The following is a 15,863-nucleotide window of genomic DNA, read 5'->3' on the forward strand; positions in this document are numbered from 1 at the left end:
CACTACGCGGCACATTATCATATATGAAATCTATTTTACTCATTTATATTCAATAAATACACACTTTCACAGAATACCACCGATTATTCTTTACTTGAATGTGAACATCACTTTTCACTTCTAACTTCAAATGACAACATCCAACATGTGAAAACCAACAATGTTTTTGATAACGGAACTTTAAATTCAAATGAGCAAAACAAATCATGAATAGAATAACAAGATTCATACAAATGTATGTTCCCGTTGCGTAATGAGCGCATGGGTCTGGCCAGACCCATTAGTACACAATATGACTTTTCGGTTGAAAACTATAATTTAAAAACTATTTATCAATTTTTATAAATATATATTTACATATATGAACAAAATCATACTAAAATATATCATCTAGGATACCTTGGAGTATTGAATTGAGGGTTAAATTAATTCATGCGTACATAAACTTATCATTTTTTGCTTTAACATTCATATTTAAAATTTAGTTTGCATCAATGCTGTACGTTACATAAATAAGTATGTATGTCCACACATAATTCATATGTCCGTCTGGCTTAACGATTGTGCGTAAGAGATAAGACCACTTTGTTCCACCCCGCTATCACCTCTTGGAGATATAAAGATGATTTTTTCATCATTCAATGTAGCTTGTTTGGCATACATACATATGTCTGTACATACATATATGTATTTATGTATATACGATAGTATAATCGAACATAAAACGCAAAAACTTTATTTGTGGATGATATTTTAACTTCAGTTCAACTGTAGTTATGTATATGTATGTATGTTTTATTGTTGTTTAGCATATCTTTATAAAATTATATTTTATAACTTAATTAAATATTTAATTGAACATTTTCTATTGTTTTTAATGATTCTTTATAAATTTCCAAAATAGGATCTACTTCTTCATTTACAAAATCGTCCACTTGTGCACTAGCACGTCCCGTAAAAGTTTGAGCATCAAGTATTTCATCAAGTTTATGAAGAATCGGTTCGAAATAGGGGTCCTTGCGAACACGATCAACTAAATCATTGTCCTTTCCATGTTGTTTAACTTGCGCCCCAGCTTCTTGTGATAGAATTCGTATCTTTTCGTGGCATATTTGGCGATCACCCCCCGCTTTAACCATGGCCATAATTATGTTTTCTGTAGACATAAAAGGTAATTCTTGTGCAATATGCCGTTCAATAACTTTTGGATAAACCACAAGTCCTTGCGAGATATTCAAAAATGTTAACAATGCTGCATCTGCTGCCAAAAATGCTTCCGATAACGTTAAACGACGATTAGCCGAATCATCAAGTGTTCGTTCTAACCACTGTGTAGCGTGAGTGTTGGCAGCATTTGAAAATAATGTAATTAAATGCCTTGCTAATGCACAACAGCGCTCTGATCTCATGGGATTTCGTTTGTATGGCATTGCTGATGATCCAATCTGCGTACTTTCGAATGGTTCCTCTACCTCCTTTCGCGAAGCTAATAAACGTAAATCTGAACATATTTTGTGAATACTCGTGCCTAAACTAGATATAGCACCAATAACTTCGACATCAACTTTCCTTGAATAAGTTTGGCCAGTAACAGAATAGGATTTATCGAACCCAGATAATTTGGATACTAGCAAATCTAGTTGTTTAACCTTTTCATCGTCACCATTAAAAAGTTGTAGAAAAGACGCTTGAGTTCCTGTTGTACCCTTAACACCCCGACAACGCAAGTCCTCTCGACAGCGACGCAGTGCTCTTTCATCCATAAGTAAGTCCTGAATCCATAGACAAGCTCGCTTACCAACTGTAGTAAGTTGGGCAGGTTGCAAATGTGTGAATCCCAACGTCGGTTGTGATTTGAATTTTAAAGCAAAATCTTTTAAACGGCATACTATTAACGCAATTCGTGGCAAAAGTATATCGATTGCGTCACGCATTATTAAAAGATCCGTATTGTCTCCAACATAACACGATGTAGCTCCTAAATGAATTATAGGTGCCGCTCTAGGGCATTGGGTTGCAAAAATATGTACATGTGCCATGACATCGTGCCTTGTAAGGCGCTCTTCAGCGGCTGCAGCTTCAAAATCTATATCATTCACTTGTGCTTGCATTTCAGCAATTTGCTCATCATTTATATCCAAACCCAGCGACTATAAAATAAGCCTATAAAAATTTGTCATTTGATATTTTTTTAGTTATATACCTGTTCTGCCTTTGCTAACCAAACCCATAATTGTCTCCAAGTTGCAAATTTGTGCTGGTCGCTAAACAAAAATTGCATTTCTTTACTAGCATAACGCGTACTAAGTGGAGATTTATATCCCTCATAAATTCCAATCGTATTCATGGTTGTACAAAATCTCCGCTATAATTATAAAAACCACACTTCTTCGAACACCAGTAATAAAGTGGCTAGGGATGAAAAGTAGTAGAACCAGCTCCGAATGTAACATCTGATTTCAATGTGGTTGCCACATCACTTTTCATTTTGTCGTATCACATAACAAGTTTGTTTCTTAACTGCTAACTATCACTAGCTAGCTAGGGGTCTGCTGGAAAAGCATTTCTTAGCCCATAAATGTTGTTTGTTGATATGAAGTTATTTTCATTTGATATTCTCTTAATATCTCTACGTTTCCTTACTTTTTTCTTATTTCGCTATTTGTGACATAGGCACAATTCCGATTTCTTTGGCGCCGCGATTTGAAAGTACTGTTGGAAAGAGGAAGTCCTTCTGATTCAAAAACATATAGGGTTATAGGGTCCGCAAACGCTTAGTTTACGAGATATTCGACCTTAAAGTTCAAAAATTCGCAAAATTCGAACATTTCAAGAAGCTATTTCTCCACGATAAACACACTTTATACAAATTTTTTTCTTCAAATTATAAATCCACATTTTACACGTTTAGCAGGTTTTTTACCTAAAAAATCTTTATTTTAAAAATTGCATTTTACACTCGTTTGAACCTCATTTGTTTACCAAAAATTACGACGAAATGGAGCGCTGCCATGTGATGATAAGGCAATTCGCTAAAATTACTCTTTCTCGCAAAAATTCCTCTATTCATGCATATGGATATTTTCTTCTTAAATTTATTAAGCAAATGAAGGCCTAACTATAATATGCATATGCAGCCGTATGTTACTGTCAAAAAATTAACGAAAAGCCTGTCAAATGCATAAGGAACGGAGAGTAGACTTTTGAATGACTATAATGTACTTACATGCAGAAGAGAAAATGGTTAATAAGCAATTCGTGTTTTGATTTTATATTTCATCTGGATTTTGCAAAAATGACTAGAAAATTAAAATATTTAAAAACAATTAAAATGCCTACTTCTGTCTTAGACGGAATATGCATATTAACAAAAATTAGTGAAATTAAAAAATAGAGTTCGGTCATGTTCAGTGAGGGAAATAAACAGGAAGAGGATGGTTTTTTGTACGATTCCTAGAAATGAAGGGGATTGACCACATATATTTTTTTATTTATAGTACACGCGATTGAAATAAAAGGCATCTTTTTTGTCGTAAAAACATTTCTTTTTTCAGTATTTTCGACTGAACTTTGTATAAAACATTCCTACATCTTCAAATTCAAAATGATGTATCTGTTGACAAAAAGCGAAAACAGCTGATTCCGTACGGAAGATGCGACCAGTTTCGCATTTTCCTTAAGCAAATGACGTTTGAAAAAACTTGACGAAACTTGATGTAAAGCACATTATAGTTGCAACATACAATTTGTGTGTATTCGGACAGTTGCTTACGCTGGCTTAAGCTAGCTTATGCACATTATAGTTAGGCCTTAAGTAATATTATATACATGTATTAGTAATATTATATAATAATATTATGTATACATATGTATAAGTAATATTATATAACAATATTGGTATATGGTAAAGGTTCAGGAGAGCGGCTTTTCCGAAAATCTGCACCAATTTTCACGGGAAAGGTCTTAAAATACTCGTTTTTAATTCTACTTTACGAATATGTATGGCGCGTGCATTAAATATCAATATTTTCTTTGTTTTTATCAAAAAAACATCGTATTTCCCGAAATGATAAATTCACTTTTACACTTTACACGTCTTTAAGCTTAGTACGCAGCTCTCAAGAAACGTAAAAACTTCATATAAAAAAACGCTCAAGAAACGGTCCAGAAACGTTCCTGCGATAAGCTTACTTGTGCTAGTACGCAGCTCTCAAGAAATCTAGTACTAATTTTTAATACTTTTTTTCAATAAAATGTGAATATGGCAAACCTGGTTTTGCGAAGAAACATCAAATCAACAATTGTTTCTTGAAGAAAATTCGAAGTAATCGTCAAATTCATCCTAAATTAGTTGAAATCATTATTATAAAGTATATTCCATTTTGAAATGTTGTATAAAACCAACCAATCATCAACAACATTCCTTAAATCTCAATGAAAATATTTGTGTTACCATACACATACATACATACATGAATACGCACAAAGTTTGTTTACTTTGTTTATTCTCTCTTGCTCTTCTAATGTGGATCATTCACAATGCGTAACCCGCTGTCAACATTACTTGAGAAATAATGTATTTTTGTTCTTGAGCAATTACTTGAGAGCTGCGTACCAACCTTTAGATGTTAAAATTATACTTTCTATAAGTTATATACACGTAATTATTGATGTTGTTTAGTTAATCAATGAGAGAAATTGTTTTTTATATTATTTTTATAAAAATATGAAAAACTTTACAATCACTTCACTTCAACGAAAATGGCAAGGTTATGTTCGAAATTATTGCACAGCTGTTGTAAATTCGAATGGCCACTATTGATTCATGCCAGAGATAAAGAGATCCCCAACTCTCCTGTCACTGGAAATGTGAGAGCCGCTCACCTACCGAACTTTGACAGTTGACTGGATTGGGTAGGTGTTGACGTTTTGTAATTGGAATGACTGGAACGGCCAGATTGAAATTATACCAAAAATATGTGTGAACGGAGGAATTTGTTGCCGCCGTTCAAGATCGCTATTAAAAATTTAAAACAATGAAAATCAAAGAAAATGCGAAATTTAAATATATTTCATGAAACGTTTTGTAATTTGATGCATAATAGAATTAGTTTTCTATTACAATTGATTAAAAACATTTATTAATTGAGAACTAACGGGCTTAATTCACCTTATTAAGTATTGAAAGATCGAAAGTCATTTGTTTTAATATACCATAAAATCATAAAAAAGGAATTAAGTAGTTTCGCCATATATTAAAACTCCAATTTATAATAATTTGCAATCGTAATAAATGTTGGGTATTTTAATTTAAAATGCCCAAAAATTCTTATTTTGTTCGATCTGGCCATAATGGAAAATGTTATAAAAAACGCTTATTTTGAGGCGCTCTCACACTGGAATAAGTTGGGCATCCCATTATCCCTGATTCATGCACTGATCGTTTTCGAATTATCGTTACTCTCGATAATCGAGTATGAAAGAGAATTGGTAAAAATGAGAAATACATACATAATAGGAAAATTTATAATTCATTTTAATTGCAGAAATTTCTCATTTTTACCAGTAAGCCAAAGTTTTATTGGCATTTGAATTGCTTTCGAATGTTTATTGCAGATCCATAAGTTATTTCCGTATAAATAAGGAATAATTTTGTTTTTTTACTAAATATTATCAAGAAAGGTTACCACAAACGCTCAATTTTCTTGCTGCCGGCTGTTATCAAGAATGCAATTTAAATGATTTTAACTTTGGACTGAAGCAACCTACGATATCAATGGTTAGCAATATTACGATTCTTTTGGTGCCGCGATTTGATGGTACGGATGGATAGAGGAGGTCTTCAGGATTAAAAAATGTACACACATATACCTTCCTCAGACTCATAGTTTTCGAGATATTGCTATTTAAAGTTCACAAATTTGTAAAAACAATGCTCATTTTTCACTATGTTTAACCCACTTTTCACACATTTTTCAATTAATATATCGTCACCTGAAATGCAAAATAACGTATCATCAAAAAATTCGAAATTGAGTGTCTTATTGATTACGCTTCACTACTTCAAATTGTATACATAATATTAAATATGTTCAACATTTTCTGGTTCTGCGGTCATATATAAACCAGTTTTAACCAATATTTTATTTTTTATTTTATTAAAGCTTACATAATAAACAAATTATTATATAAACTATAGTACGCAGCACTAGCATCATAGGCTTTCGGCTGACTGGTGGGATAATAGTTGGGTTCATTAAAAGCTGAGCAGGATCATCATTGTTGATAGAGATTATAACTATAAGCTGTCTTCCATATTGTCTTTTTTAAAAAGGCAGTCTAGATTCAGGCAATATGTTTTTTATCGGAGATGTTGGTAACAAATAGTCTTTTTCTTACATGTTGACAATGTTGCTTAAATGAATACTTAGAGTCTAATATTAAGCCTAGGAACTTAAAACTATCTGTACAGATTAAATTTATATTATTAACGGTAAGTGTGGGTGTATTACAATGATGTTTCTTACAAATATGTAATAACTTAGATTTAGAGGAAGAAATTGACGTGCCCGAAGAACCGGACCAATGGAATAAGAGGGATAAGATTTTAGAAAAGGAAGATGTAACAACGGACAAATCGGAGGAATTAGAAAATAATACTAAATCATCAGCATAGATTTGTTGACTGATATTAGGGAAGTCAGATAAAATTGTACTGATTTTGAAGAGCAAATTCTAAGGCTATATCTTGCGGATATAGTAGATTGCCACGAGGAGAATTGAGGAGAGAAATCGGAAAAAGGAGGTTAAACTAGTGAACTTTTGAAATAACTTAAAGTGAAAGATTCATTAGGAGGGGAATAGGCACAAATAATGATGAGTTTATAAAAGTTCGAGTTCGATGTAATTATTTAAGTATCCGTTGATATTCCACTGAAGGATGGATAACATGGATAGAAAAATAAAGAAAAAATATTAATGTGAGGTTATGGGAATTTATTGTTCCATCAACGATGGTGACGGAGATGAAAGGGAGGAGGAAGTTGGATGGGTGTTATGAGCAAGAGGGGAGATGGCAAAAGATGCCAGGGGAGATAAGGTGTGTGAGGAGGGCGATGAGATGTGGGAAAGTGGAGAGAAAGATGGGGAGGGGGAAGAATCCAAGGATGGAGGGTATAGAAGAGGGGAGTTCTTTGAAGTTTCTGGAAGTTCTATGTGATGCAATGGATTGTTGGTGGAGGATGAATCGTTGTTAGCTTTTGTTGTGTGTTTACATTTATGTAGCAAAATAGTACTGAAAATATAATCAAAAATTTTTATGTTTCATATGATTAAAATAATATAAATGATTCAAAATAAACTATTGTTTCATATATTTATTTGGATTATATACCATAAAAAATAGAAAAAACGTATTATAGAATGCAAAGTTTTGCAGTATTTCTCTCCTTTTGATTAATATAGGTGTTCGATCGATGAGGGTTATTTTTTTTGAAGCGCCGCCGAAGACCGCCAGCGCAGAAAGTAGTTCGACACAAAAGAACTATGAACACCCCGGTGTTGGACCGACCAGGATTAATTTATTTTGAAGCGCAGCCGAAGGCCGCCAGTGCAGAAAGATGTTCGGCACAAAAGAACCATGAACAGCCCGGTGTTGGACCGACCAGGGTTATTTTTTTAAAGCATGGCCGAAGGCCGCCAGTGCTATGAACACCCCGGTGATTTTTGGTAATTTTTTCAAAACACAATATGTAGCAACACTGGTATTTGTCATGTCATGTAAATAAATATAAAATAAGATTGATTGCATATAAAATTGTGGAACTTTAAATACAAATATCTCGTAAACTATAAGTCTGAGAATGGTATACATATGTGTATACATTTTTGATGTGAAACATCGGCGATATAGGCCGTGGTTACGATCACCAATGAATAAATGAGAAAAGTTATGCCATTTCCGATTTTAAGGAATGTACGCTTACAGATTCGCATATTTACAATACTCAAACGACTCTGCAATTCAAAAAGTATATTCCTAGGAGTAGTTAATTGTAACGATTCTTAATGTTCGTAACCCTTCCCACCAACTTTTCACTTTTCAATAAATTTGTATTTAATAACCGATCCAAATAGTTTGAAATTATAATATTAGTAGGTCTACAACTTTGCTTCCGCCGTTTTCCAATAGATGTCTCTAGCGTCAAACACTGGTCGATTAAATCGTTTTATATCGATCTTGGACGTATGTGTCAACATTAAACCAACAAAATATTTGTAGAGATCTGTTTGCATCCCAAACTTATTCTCAACTGAAAATGTCACTTTTTGAGTCGAATTCTCGACATTTGCGGGAAATTTTGCTTTTCTTTTTTAATTCCAAGAAAAGTGCGGCTGTGGACCCAACCACGTTTTACTGAGACTGACACATACATACATAGATAATACTATTCCTGTACTACTACCATCTATATGATTTTTGTAAAGCAACTTGTGTTAGTTTACAAAAAAATGTATCATAAAGCATTTCGTGTGTATTGCTTTTTGAGGGAATAAGCGAAAACGCTTTTGGACCGTTTTTATACAATAAAGCCTTAAATTTACAAAAAAAAACAGCGGAAACAAGTTGTAGACCTAATAAAAGAATTCTTTTCATCGTTTTTCCTATAAAAATATTGAATTTTATATTGAAAACCGTAATACCAAAAACTTCAACTGAAATTTTTTTGGTATTACGGTTTCGGCAGAGTGGCGAACAACTATTACGTTAAAATCTGCAGTCTTTATCGAGTGTCTAGTGTTTCATGACATTTCATCAATTTAAAGAGAAGTTATTGCGTTTTAAGTGTCAGTACGTTTGTATTATCGGTGCGAAAATGAGCTTCGAACAAGGAGCCAACATTAAATTTTGTATTAAAATTAGCAAAACTTTTACCGAAACGTTTCAATTGATGAAACAAGTGGTTTCAACGTTTTCAAAGTCAAATCAAAATCCGTGATCACCGGAAATTCCATCAAAACTGTGCGTGAATTCATCAAAAATCAGCCGAAATCATCATTGAAATTCATGGAAATGGAATTGAAGATCTCCAAAACATCGATTTATCGCATTTTGATTGAACATTTGGACTACGAAAGGTGTGTGCAAATTAATTATTAGGCCTATGAATTACGTCTTGGGACCATTAAGGCGGACCGTATTAGCAAAGTATAATGTTTCATCTTTCATTCTAAAAACTACATATCCAATCCACTTAAAACGGGCCATATGGGTCGTAATAGATATGATCATATTACATATCACTGGTGGTATTAACTCCCCCACCTCTAAATTTAAGCGTCCCGATTCAAAGAGATATAGTACGTGAGGCTATAGACTAATTTACCAATTCGAACGGTACCATTTTGAAATCTTATTTTATATATACAATTTATTTAAATTTGACTCTTAGATTTATATTATCTTCAACTCCTAATTATTTTTTGATGGAAGTATTTTTATATGTGACATCATTTAGACAAAAAATTTATTTTTCTTGTATATTGAAGCTAAAGGATTTAAGACTTGACATTATCTTTATGAATTATTCTGTTTCAGTTTTGTATTTTAACTGTATTTCCCAAATCTTTTAATACAACTTGTTTTTTTTTGTATTAGGGGTTTAATTTGTTTCTTTCCCCATATTGATTTTTCATATATAATTTTTCTTTTTTGATAACTTTTTTGAAGCCTTTTCTTGTTATGATGCTCTAGTGCAGTGTTTCCCAAAGTGGGCGATAACGCCCCCTTGTGGGCGCTGCAGGTGTCAAGGGGGGCGGTAAGAGACCCAGAAATTTTATTTAGCTAGGAGGCCTCTTAGACAACGACTACATGAGCTCTCGATTCTCAACAACAACTTGTGAACATCAACTAATATGAATTAAAAGATTGCTCAAACTCAGTTCTATATTTCTCTCCGCGTAGTATAGTATATATACATACATATATAGAAAAAATGAAAATCATGTCAATCGGTCGCTCCGTTTCATAACGGGGCATCTCGACAGGATAGAATTTATAGAATACTAACTGTCAAACGTATTGCTATTGCCATTGCCAAATCTGTATGTGCATTAGCTATCATAATATAATCATTTGCGCAAAGGTGTAGGGTAGGTAGGTTCGAGCTGATGTAGCGCATGCTTTGAGCTCTTGAAAAATTTATTTTATCACTTGCGAAATGACGTCGGGTAGGTAGCTGATGTAGCGCATGTTTTGAGCTTTTGAACTCCTTAAATCTTTTATGTGGAAAATAAAAAAAGGATCTTTATCCTTTCTTACAAATGTATTTCTAGGGAAAATATAAAAAGGATAAAGATCCTGTTTTTTTACAAATGCATTTCTGCGAAAAATAAGATAATAAGAAAAGGAGAAAGATCCTTTTTTTACAAATGTATTTCTAGGAAAAATAAGAATTCATATTTTTGGAGTATTATATAATAATTGTGCTTAAACATTCCTATATAAACAATGTAATATTTATTTTATATTCATTTGTGGTTTTGCGCGCAATAGATGAGCATTACTTACGCCTCCTTTACACTACTCGCGAAGTTAAACGTATTTCTCAAAGCAAAACAATGTCGGAAGTAAAAAAGAAGAGACGGCAATACTGTGCGGAATATATTAAATTCGGATTCATTGAAAATCCCACAAACCCATCCTCGCCTTTGTGTCTTCTGTGTTTAAAAACATTTTCGAATTAAGCAATGAAGCCTTCAAGACTGCAAGATCATTTGAATAAAATGCATCCAGATAAGAAAGACAAGAATGTAGCATATTTTCAAGACCTACAGAAGAAGCATAATACTCAGCCAAGTGTAGCAAAACTATTTTCGGCGGCTGCTAAGCAAGATGACGACGGACTTCGAGCTTCGTACAATATCTCTTTGTTAATTGCTCAAAAAGGCAAACTACATAACACCGGAGAAGAGTTAATATTGCCAGAAATAAATGAAGTAATAACTACCGTGCTTCATAAACCGGCCGCAGATATTATCCAAAAAATTCCTTTGAGTAATAATTCTGTGCAAAGACGAATTGATGAAATGGCTGAAAACATTGAAGAATCATTGTGCGATCACCTGAGGACAAGCCAATTCTCAATTCAGCTCGATGAGTCCACTTTACCAACTAATGAAGCATTGTTGTTGTCTTACGTGAGGTTTATTAAAGATGAGAAAATATGTGAAGAACTATTATTTGCTAGAAATTTAGAGACCAATACAAAAGGCGAAACCATATTCAATATATTGGAAAAGTTTTGCGATGAGAGAGAGATTCCTTTCAAAAATATTATTTGAATTGCTACGGATGGCGCTCCGGCTATGATAGGGTGCCATAAAGGCTTAATAATACACTTAAAAAATAAGAATCCAGATGTCCTTGGTGTACGTTGCGTTATTCATAGACAACATTTAGTTGCTAGAAACTTAAGTGAAATCACTGCAATACTCGTATGTCATCAAAGCAGTCAATAAAATCTGCAACAGCTCTTTGAATGATAGATTATTTCATCAGCTTTGTGTTACTAATGACGAGGATTTCAATCGTTTGTTGTTTCATACTGCAGTTCGTTGGCTATCAAGAGGCAATTGTCTGACTCGATTCTACAACCTGTTTGACTCTGTTATAGAGTTCTTGGAAACTAAAGATACAGAATTTCTAGGCAAGCTCATAACATCAAAGAATGATATAGCTTACATGACAGACCTGTATAAATTGTTCAACGACATAAATCTCCAACTGCAAGGCGATAAACTAAAGTTAATTAAAACAAAAAACGTCGTTGCTGCTTTCGCAGCCAAACTGCTTATACACAAAAAGAATCTGGGCAGACGTGAGTTTCACAATTTTCCGAATTTATCACTATCATGCAGTAACGACGAATTGTTTGCCTACTGCCAACATTTGGAAAACCTCCACATTGACTTCACCGATCGATACCAGGACATGACAACAAACGAGGAAATAAAAATCAAGTTCAAAAATGGTTACCAAGAATTTTGGCTACAAAAACCTATCTCGCAATTGTACCCTGGATTGTGGTTAATCGTTCAACGATTCTTGATAGCATTCCCATCGTCATATTTGTGTGAACGTGGATTTAGTGCTGTGACAACACTGCTTACTAAAAATAGAAATCTTTTACTTGTTACCGAACGTGGCGGCTTGCGACTGTTCTTGAGTAAATTGGAACCTGATATTAACAAACTTATTAAACAGCATCAGATACATCCTTCACATTAGTTTTTATATATGGATCGATTATTTTGGTTTTATTTTTAATAAAAGAATCTCTATTTTAAATTATAAAATTGTGTTTCAATAATCATTCTTATTGGCAGTTGGAGCCCGTAAGAGTTAACTTGAGACCTAAGCGCCGTTGTATGTTACCTACTGCGCCCAGGTTTCAAGTTGCTGGTTATAGTAAAAGTTTCGTTTAGAATTCTTCGTTAATATACATATATAGGTCATAATAATTAATTTGAAGTTATAGTGGTTTTTAAATAGGTGTAAAAATGGGGGCGCTAAAAAAATATTTATTCTCAAAGTGGGCGGTAGACAAAATAAGTTTGGGAACCACTGCTCTAGTATTTTATCTTGCGCATTTTGCAACATATTTCTCATATTTTCGTGAGGTTCTTTAGTAAATAAAATGTTGCAAGGTTGTTTACCTGTTACAGAATGAATTGTTTTGTTATACTGTTGAACTGCTCTCATAACACTGATTAACAAAATTTTGAAATTTTGTAACAAGAAAAGTAAGGAGTACTTTCGAAACATCTACCTAACCTCTCTACAAAATCATACGTATATTGATTTGATTACGACTATTTTCCGTGTTTCGGTACTTATCAGTAAAGTTTAATATTAATCGTTTTTTCCTTATTATTTTCTAATTCAGTGCTTAATTTTTCAGAAAAGTGGCTGTTTTTTGTGTTTGCTGAGTGGAGTGATTCTTAAAGAATGTGAAGAAAGTGTAAAAATGATCCTGACAAGTTCTGTTATATTTGTGGTGAAATAACTTTCGTATCTCAACGTTGAAATTTAACACCTTTAATAAAAAAAAATTGTATGAAAGTTATTTCGGTTTTTCTGTTGGACAGCAAGTTAAAGTGTGGGTTCCAGACATCTGTTGTGCTACGTGTGTAGGACTTCTTACGGGTTGGGAAAAAAGATCTCGATCTATGCCTTTCGAAATTCCGATGATTTGGATGGAGCCGACAGACCATTCAATTTTTGTCTGACTACTACAAAAGGCATTACAATTAAAACTAAAAAAAACAAGTTAAGTATCCTGATATGTAATCTGCTAACAACCAATTCCTCACAGTGAAGAACTACCTACACCAAAACCACCTCAGCGCTCTGATCTTTCAACTGAATCAGAGGAATCAGATAATATAAGTACCGACCCTGATTTTCAAATTGCTTCTCCATCTATCTGTCTCCAGGAAGAAACGCCACAACTAAGCTAAGTCATGTTGTCCGAATAGACGAAAACACTCCAGCTCTGAAAGTATTCGACGCTTTACCCACCGGGGGAAGCAGAGGAAAGGGAAGACCTCCACTCCGTTGGAAGGACCAAGTGGAGAAGGCTTGGAACGCTTGGAATATCCAATTGGCTCCACTTAGCGAAAAGAAGAAACGAGTGGCGTTTATTTATTGATTCTTTAAAAACGCGCTTAAAGGCAGTTTTCTTACATAATGGTAATAATCTTCCCTCCGTATCGGTAGGTTATGGTGCTAACATGAAAGAATCCTATGAAACAATGAAATTTCTTTTAGAAAAGATTAAGTATGACTAAAATTTGCGAAAATTTAAAAGTTGTTGCGCTTTTATTAGGATTGCAACTTCGGTATATAAAATCTTGTTGTTTTTTTTTTTGTGAATGGGACAGTAGGAATAGGAAGAATCATTACGTGAAAAAAAATTGGTGCAAAAGACGATCTGGAATCATTTATAAAAATCACTGAACATTTTCTTGAAAATTACCGATCAAATGACTATAAAACTATTGCTGAGGAACTTCTAGCGAATTATAAAGCGTTAGGCTGCAATATGTCCTTAAAAATACATTTTTACATACACATTTAGACTTTTTTCAAACAAACTTGGATGGGAACGATTCAACCAAGACACCAAGACCACAGAAAAACGATACCAGAGATGATTATTGCTAGGGATTACAGAGGGTCGTTCCTGACGCGAAATACAGTAGAAAATCATAATAAAGTATTTATTTTAATATTATAACATTGATAATAATTTAATTTTTGTTAAAATAATCTGTAATTTAATAAAAGTAAAAAAAGTCATGTTACAATAAAACTATTCGTATCCAAAATTTTAGACTACTAATTGTAGTCTACTTGACCTTATTTCTAAAAGAATAAGCCAAAATTTTCTTGTTACACAGAAAATTTTTTTTTGTTGATCAGTGTAATTGGTTCTATGATTGGCTATACCAGTGTGACACTTTCAAAAAAAAAATTTATTTGCTTTTTCGATAGAATACTCGTATATTTCGTAAATATCCTGTGAAATTGGGAAGGTCGCATCTTGAATAGTTTTCGTTTGGCAGCGTTCTAAAGACCGACCGCTCGGAGGTGCAAACATATACATATACATAAGTGAAACTTTAAACGCGTTTATCTCTAAACGACATTTTTCAAAATTGCTGGCATCATAACTGAACCAGAAATTGACCGATCGACTTCAAATTAAAACTGAGTATTTTTGAATACATTTACTATACAATGATCTACGATCTTTTTGATTGACTGAAAATTGTCAATTCCACATTAAAAAAACGACCATTTTTTTCTAAAACAAACGATTTTTTTTTTAAATAACGTCATTTTGTTAATTTTTGATATTTTTCAAAGAACGTAGTTGTATAGGAAATATCTTTAAGTTTAATATACTTTTCAATTTTTTTTTGTTTCAGCTACTCATTTGGCTGGAATCATGCCAGCATTTGGGGCACCACCTCCGAAGGCAGCCCATAACTCCGTTATTTTTCAACATTTTTGTAAAAAAAATAATGCTGAAAATATACCTTATTACGTTCAAAGAAATTCGAAATATTCAATCGCGTACTTTCTCTTTAAAAAGTTACGAAAATTGCCTAATTTTTCATGCGTAACACTGGTATAGCCCCTTATGCTGTGTTCCTGCTTTAAACATCTACAAATTTCCATCAGAGTTGAATGAACTCTTCCTATTTGGCCATTACTTCTACTGTGACGTGGTGCACAATAATAAATTTGTACATTTATCCTTTCTGTTAAAGACTTGAACTGTATCGGACTTAAGCCTGGTTCATTATGAATAACTATACTTTTAACATCTGGAAATGTTTGTAGCAGTTCCAAAACTTTTTCTTCTATATTTGACTTGTTTTCTATATGTTTTACGATTATAAATTTGGAATATGAATCTTAACATGTAAGAAATTTAAGCTTTTGTGCGGAAAAATATCTATATGGAGTTGTTCTCCCACTTTTTTTTGGTATTTGTGCTTCCCCTATTAGAATTAGTTTAGGATGATTTTCATATTTATTAGAAATTTTATTGTGGGAAAAGTCTCCTTTAAAATGTTTTTATTGCATATAGCACTTCAGGTGTGCAAAATATTCCTGTAACGACTTTCGGGTTCATATATTCTTTTATAATACCAATTATATTTTCTGCTACGTCATATTCAATTAAAAACGTTTATTATAAAAAGTAGAAATAGTCTCTAAGACAGTAATTCTTGCTCCATTGTCAATTACTATCTGTTTCTTAAAATGATTCAAAAGTTTTTTTGTTTCA

At 33.1% G+C, this 15,863-nt stretch overlaps 2 protein-coding genes across 5 annotated transcripts in view; one reads left to right on the forward strand and one right to left on the reverse strand.

Moving 5' to 3' along the window:
* The window catches only part of LOC105228205 (peroxidase), a 105,282-nt gene that overhangs the window by 24,239 nt on the left and 65,180 nt on the right, over nucleotides 1-15,863 (forward strand). Inside the window, exon 1 of one of the 4 annotated variants that reach the window (XM_049449994.1) lies at nucleotides 13,736-13,753. The exons of the other annotated variants lie outside the window; for them this stretch is intronic. Coding sequence (XP_049305951.1) covers nucleotides 13,751-13,753 — 3 coding nt within the window. The 5' untranslated portion in view covers nucleotides 13,736-13,750. Of the gene's footprint in view, nucleotides 1-13,735; nucleotides 13,754-15,863 lie in introns of those variants that run through there. 4 annotated transcript variants of the gene reach the window in all.
* Nucleotides 770-2,467, reverse strand: LOC105227824 (adenylosuccinate lyase). Its single transcript, XM_011207358.4, has 2 exons — nucleotides 2,204-2,467; nucleotides 770-2,150 (listed from the first exon to the last, which is right to left on the reverse strand). The coding sequence occupies exons 1-2, from the start codon at nucleotides 2,345-2,347 to the stop codon at nucleotides 843-845; spliced, it is 1,452 nt and encodes a 483-aa protein (XP_011205660.2). The 5' UTR covers nucleotides 2,348-2,467; the 3' UTR covers nucleotides 770-842.

The sequence above is a fragment of the Bactrocera dorsalis genome, chromosome 2 (assembly GCF_023373825.1).
Source record: "Bactrocera dorsalis isolate Fly_Bdor chromosome 2, ASM2337382v1, whole genome shotgun sequence".
NCBI lineage: Eukaryota > Metazoa > Arthropoda > Insecta > Diptera > Tephritidae > Bactrocera > Bactrocera dorsalis.

Excerpts from the sequence above, each read along its gene's own strand:
- LOC105227824 (XM_011207358.4), bottom strand. The coding sequence starts at position 2,347 with ATGAATACGATTGGAATTTATGAGGGATATAAATCTCCACTTAGTACG. Across the intron at positions 2,151-2,203 it reads GGTTAGCAAAGGCAGAACAG|TCGCTGGGTTTGGATATAAA; the intron begins GTATATAACTAA and ends CTTATTTTATAG.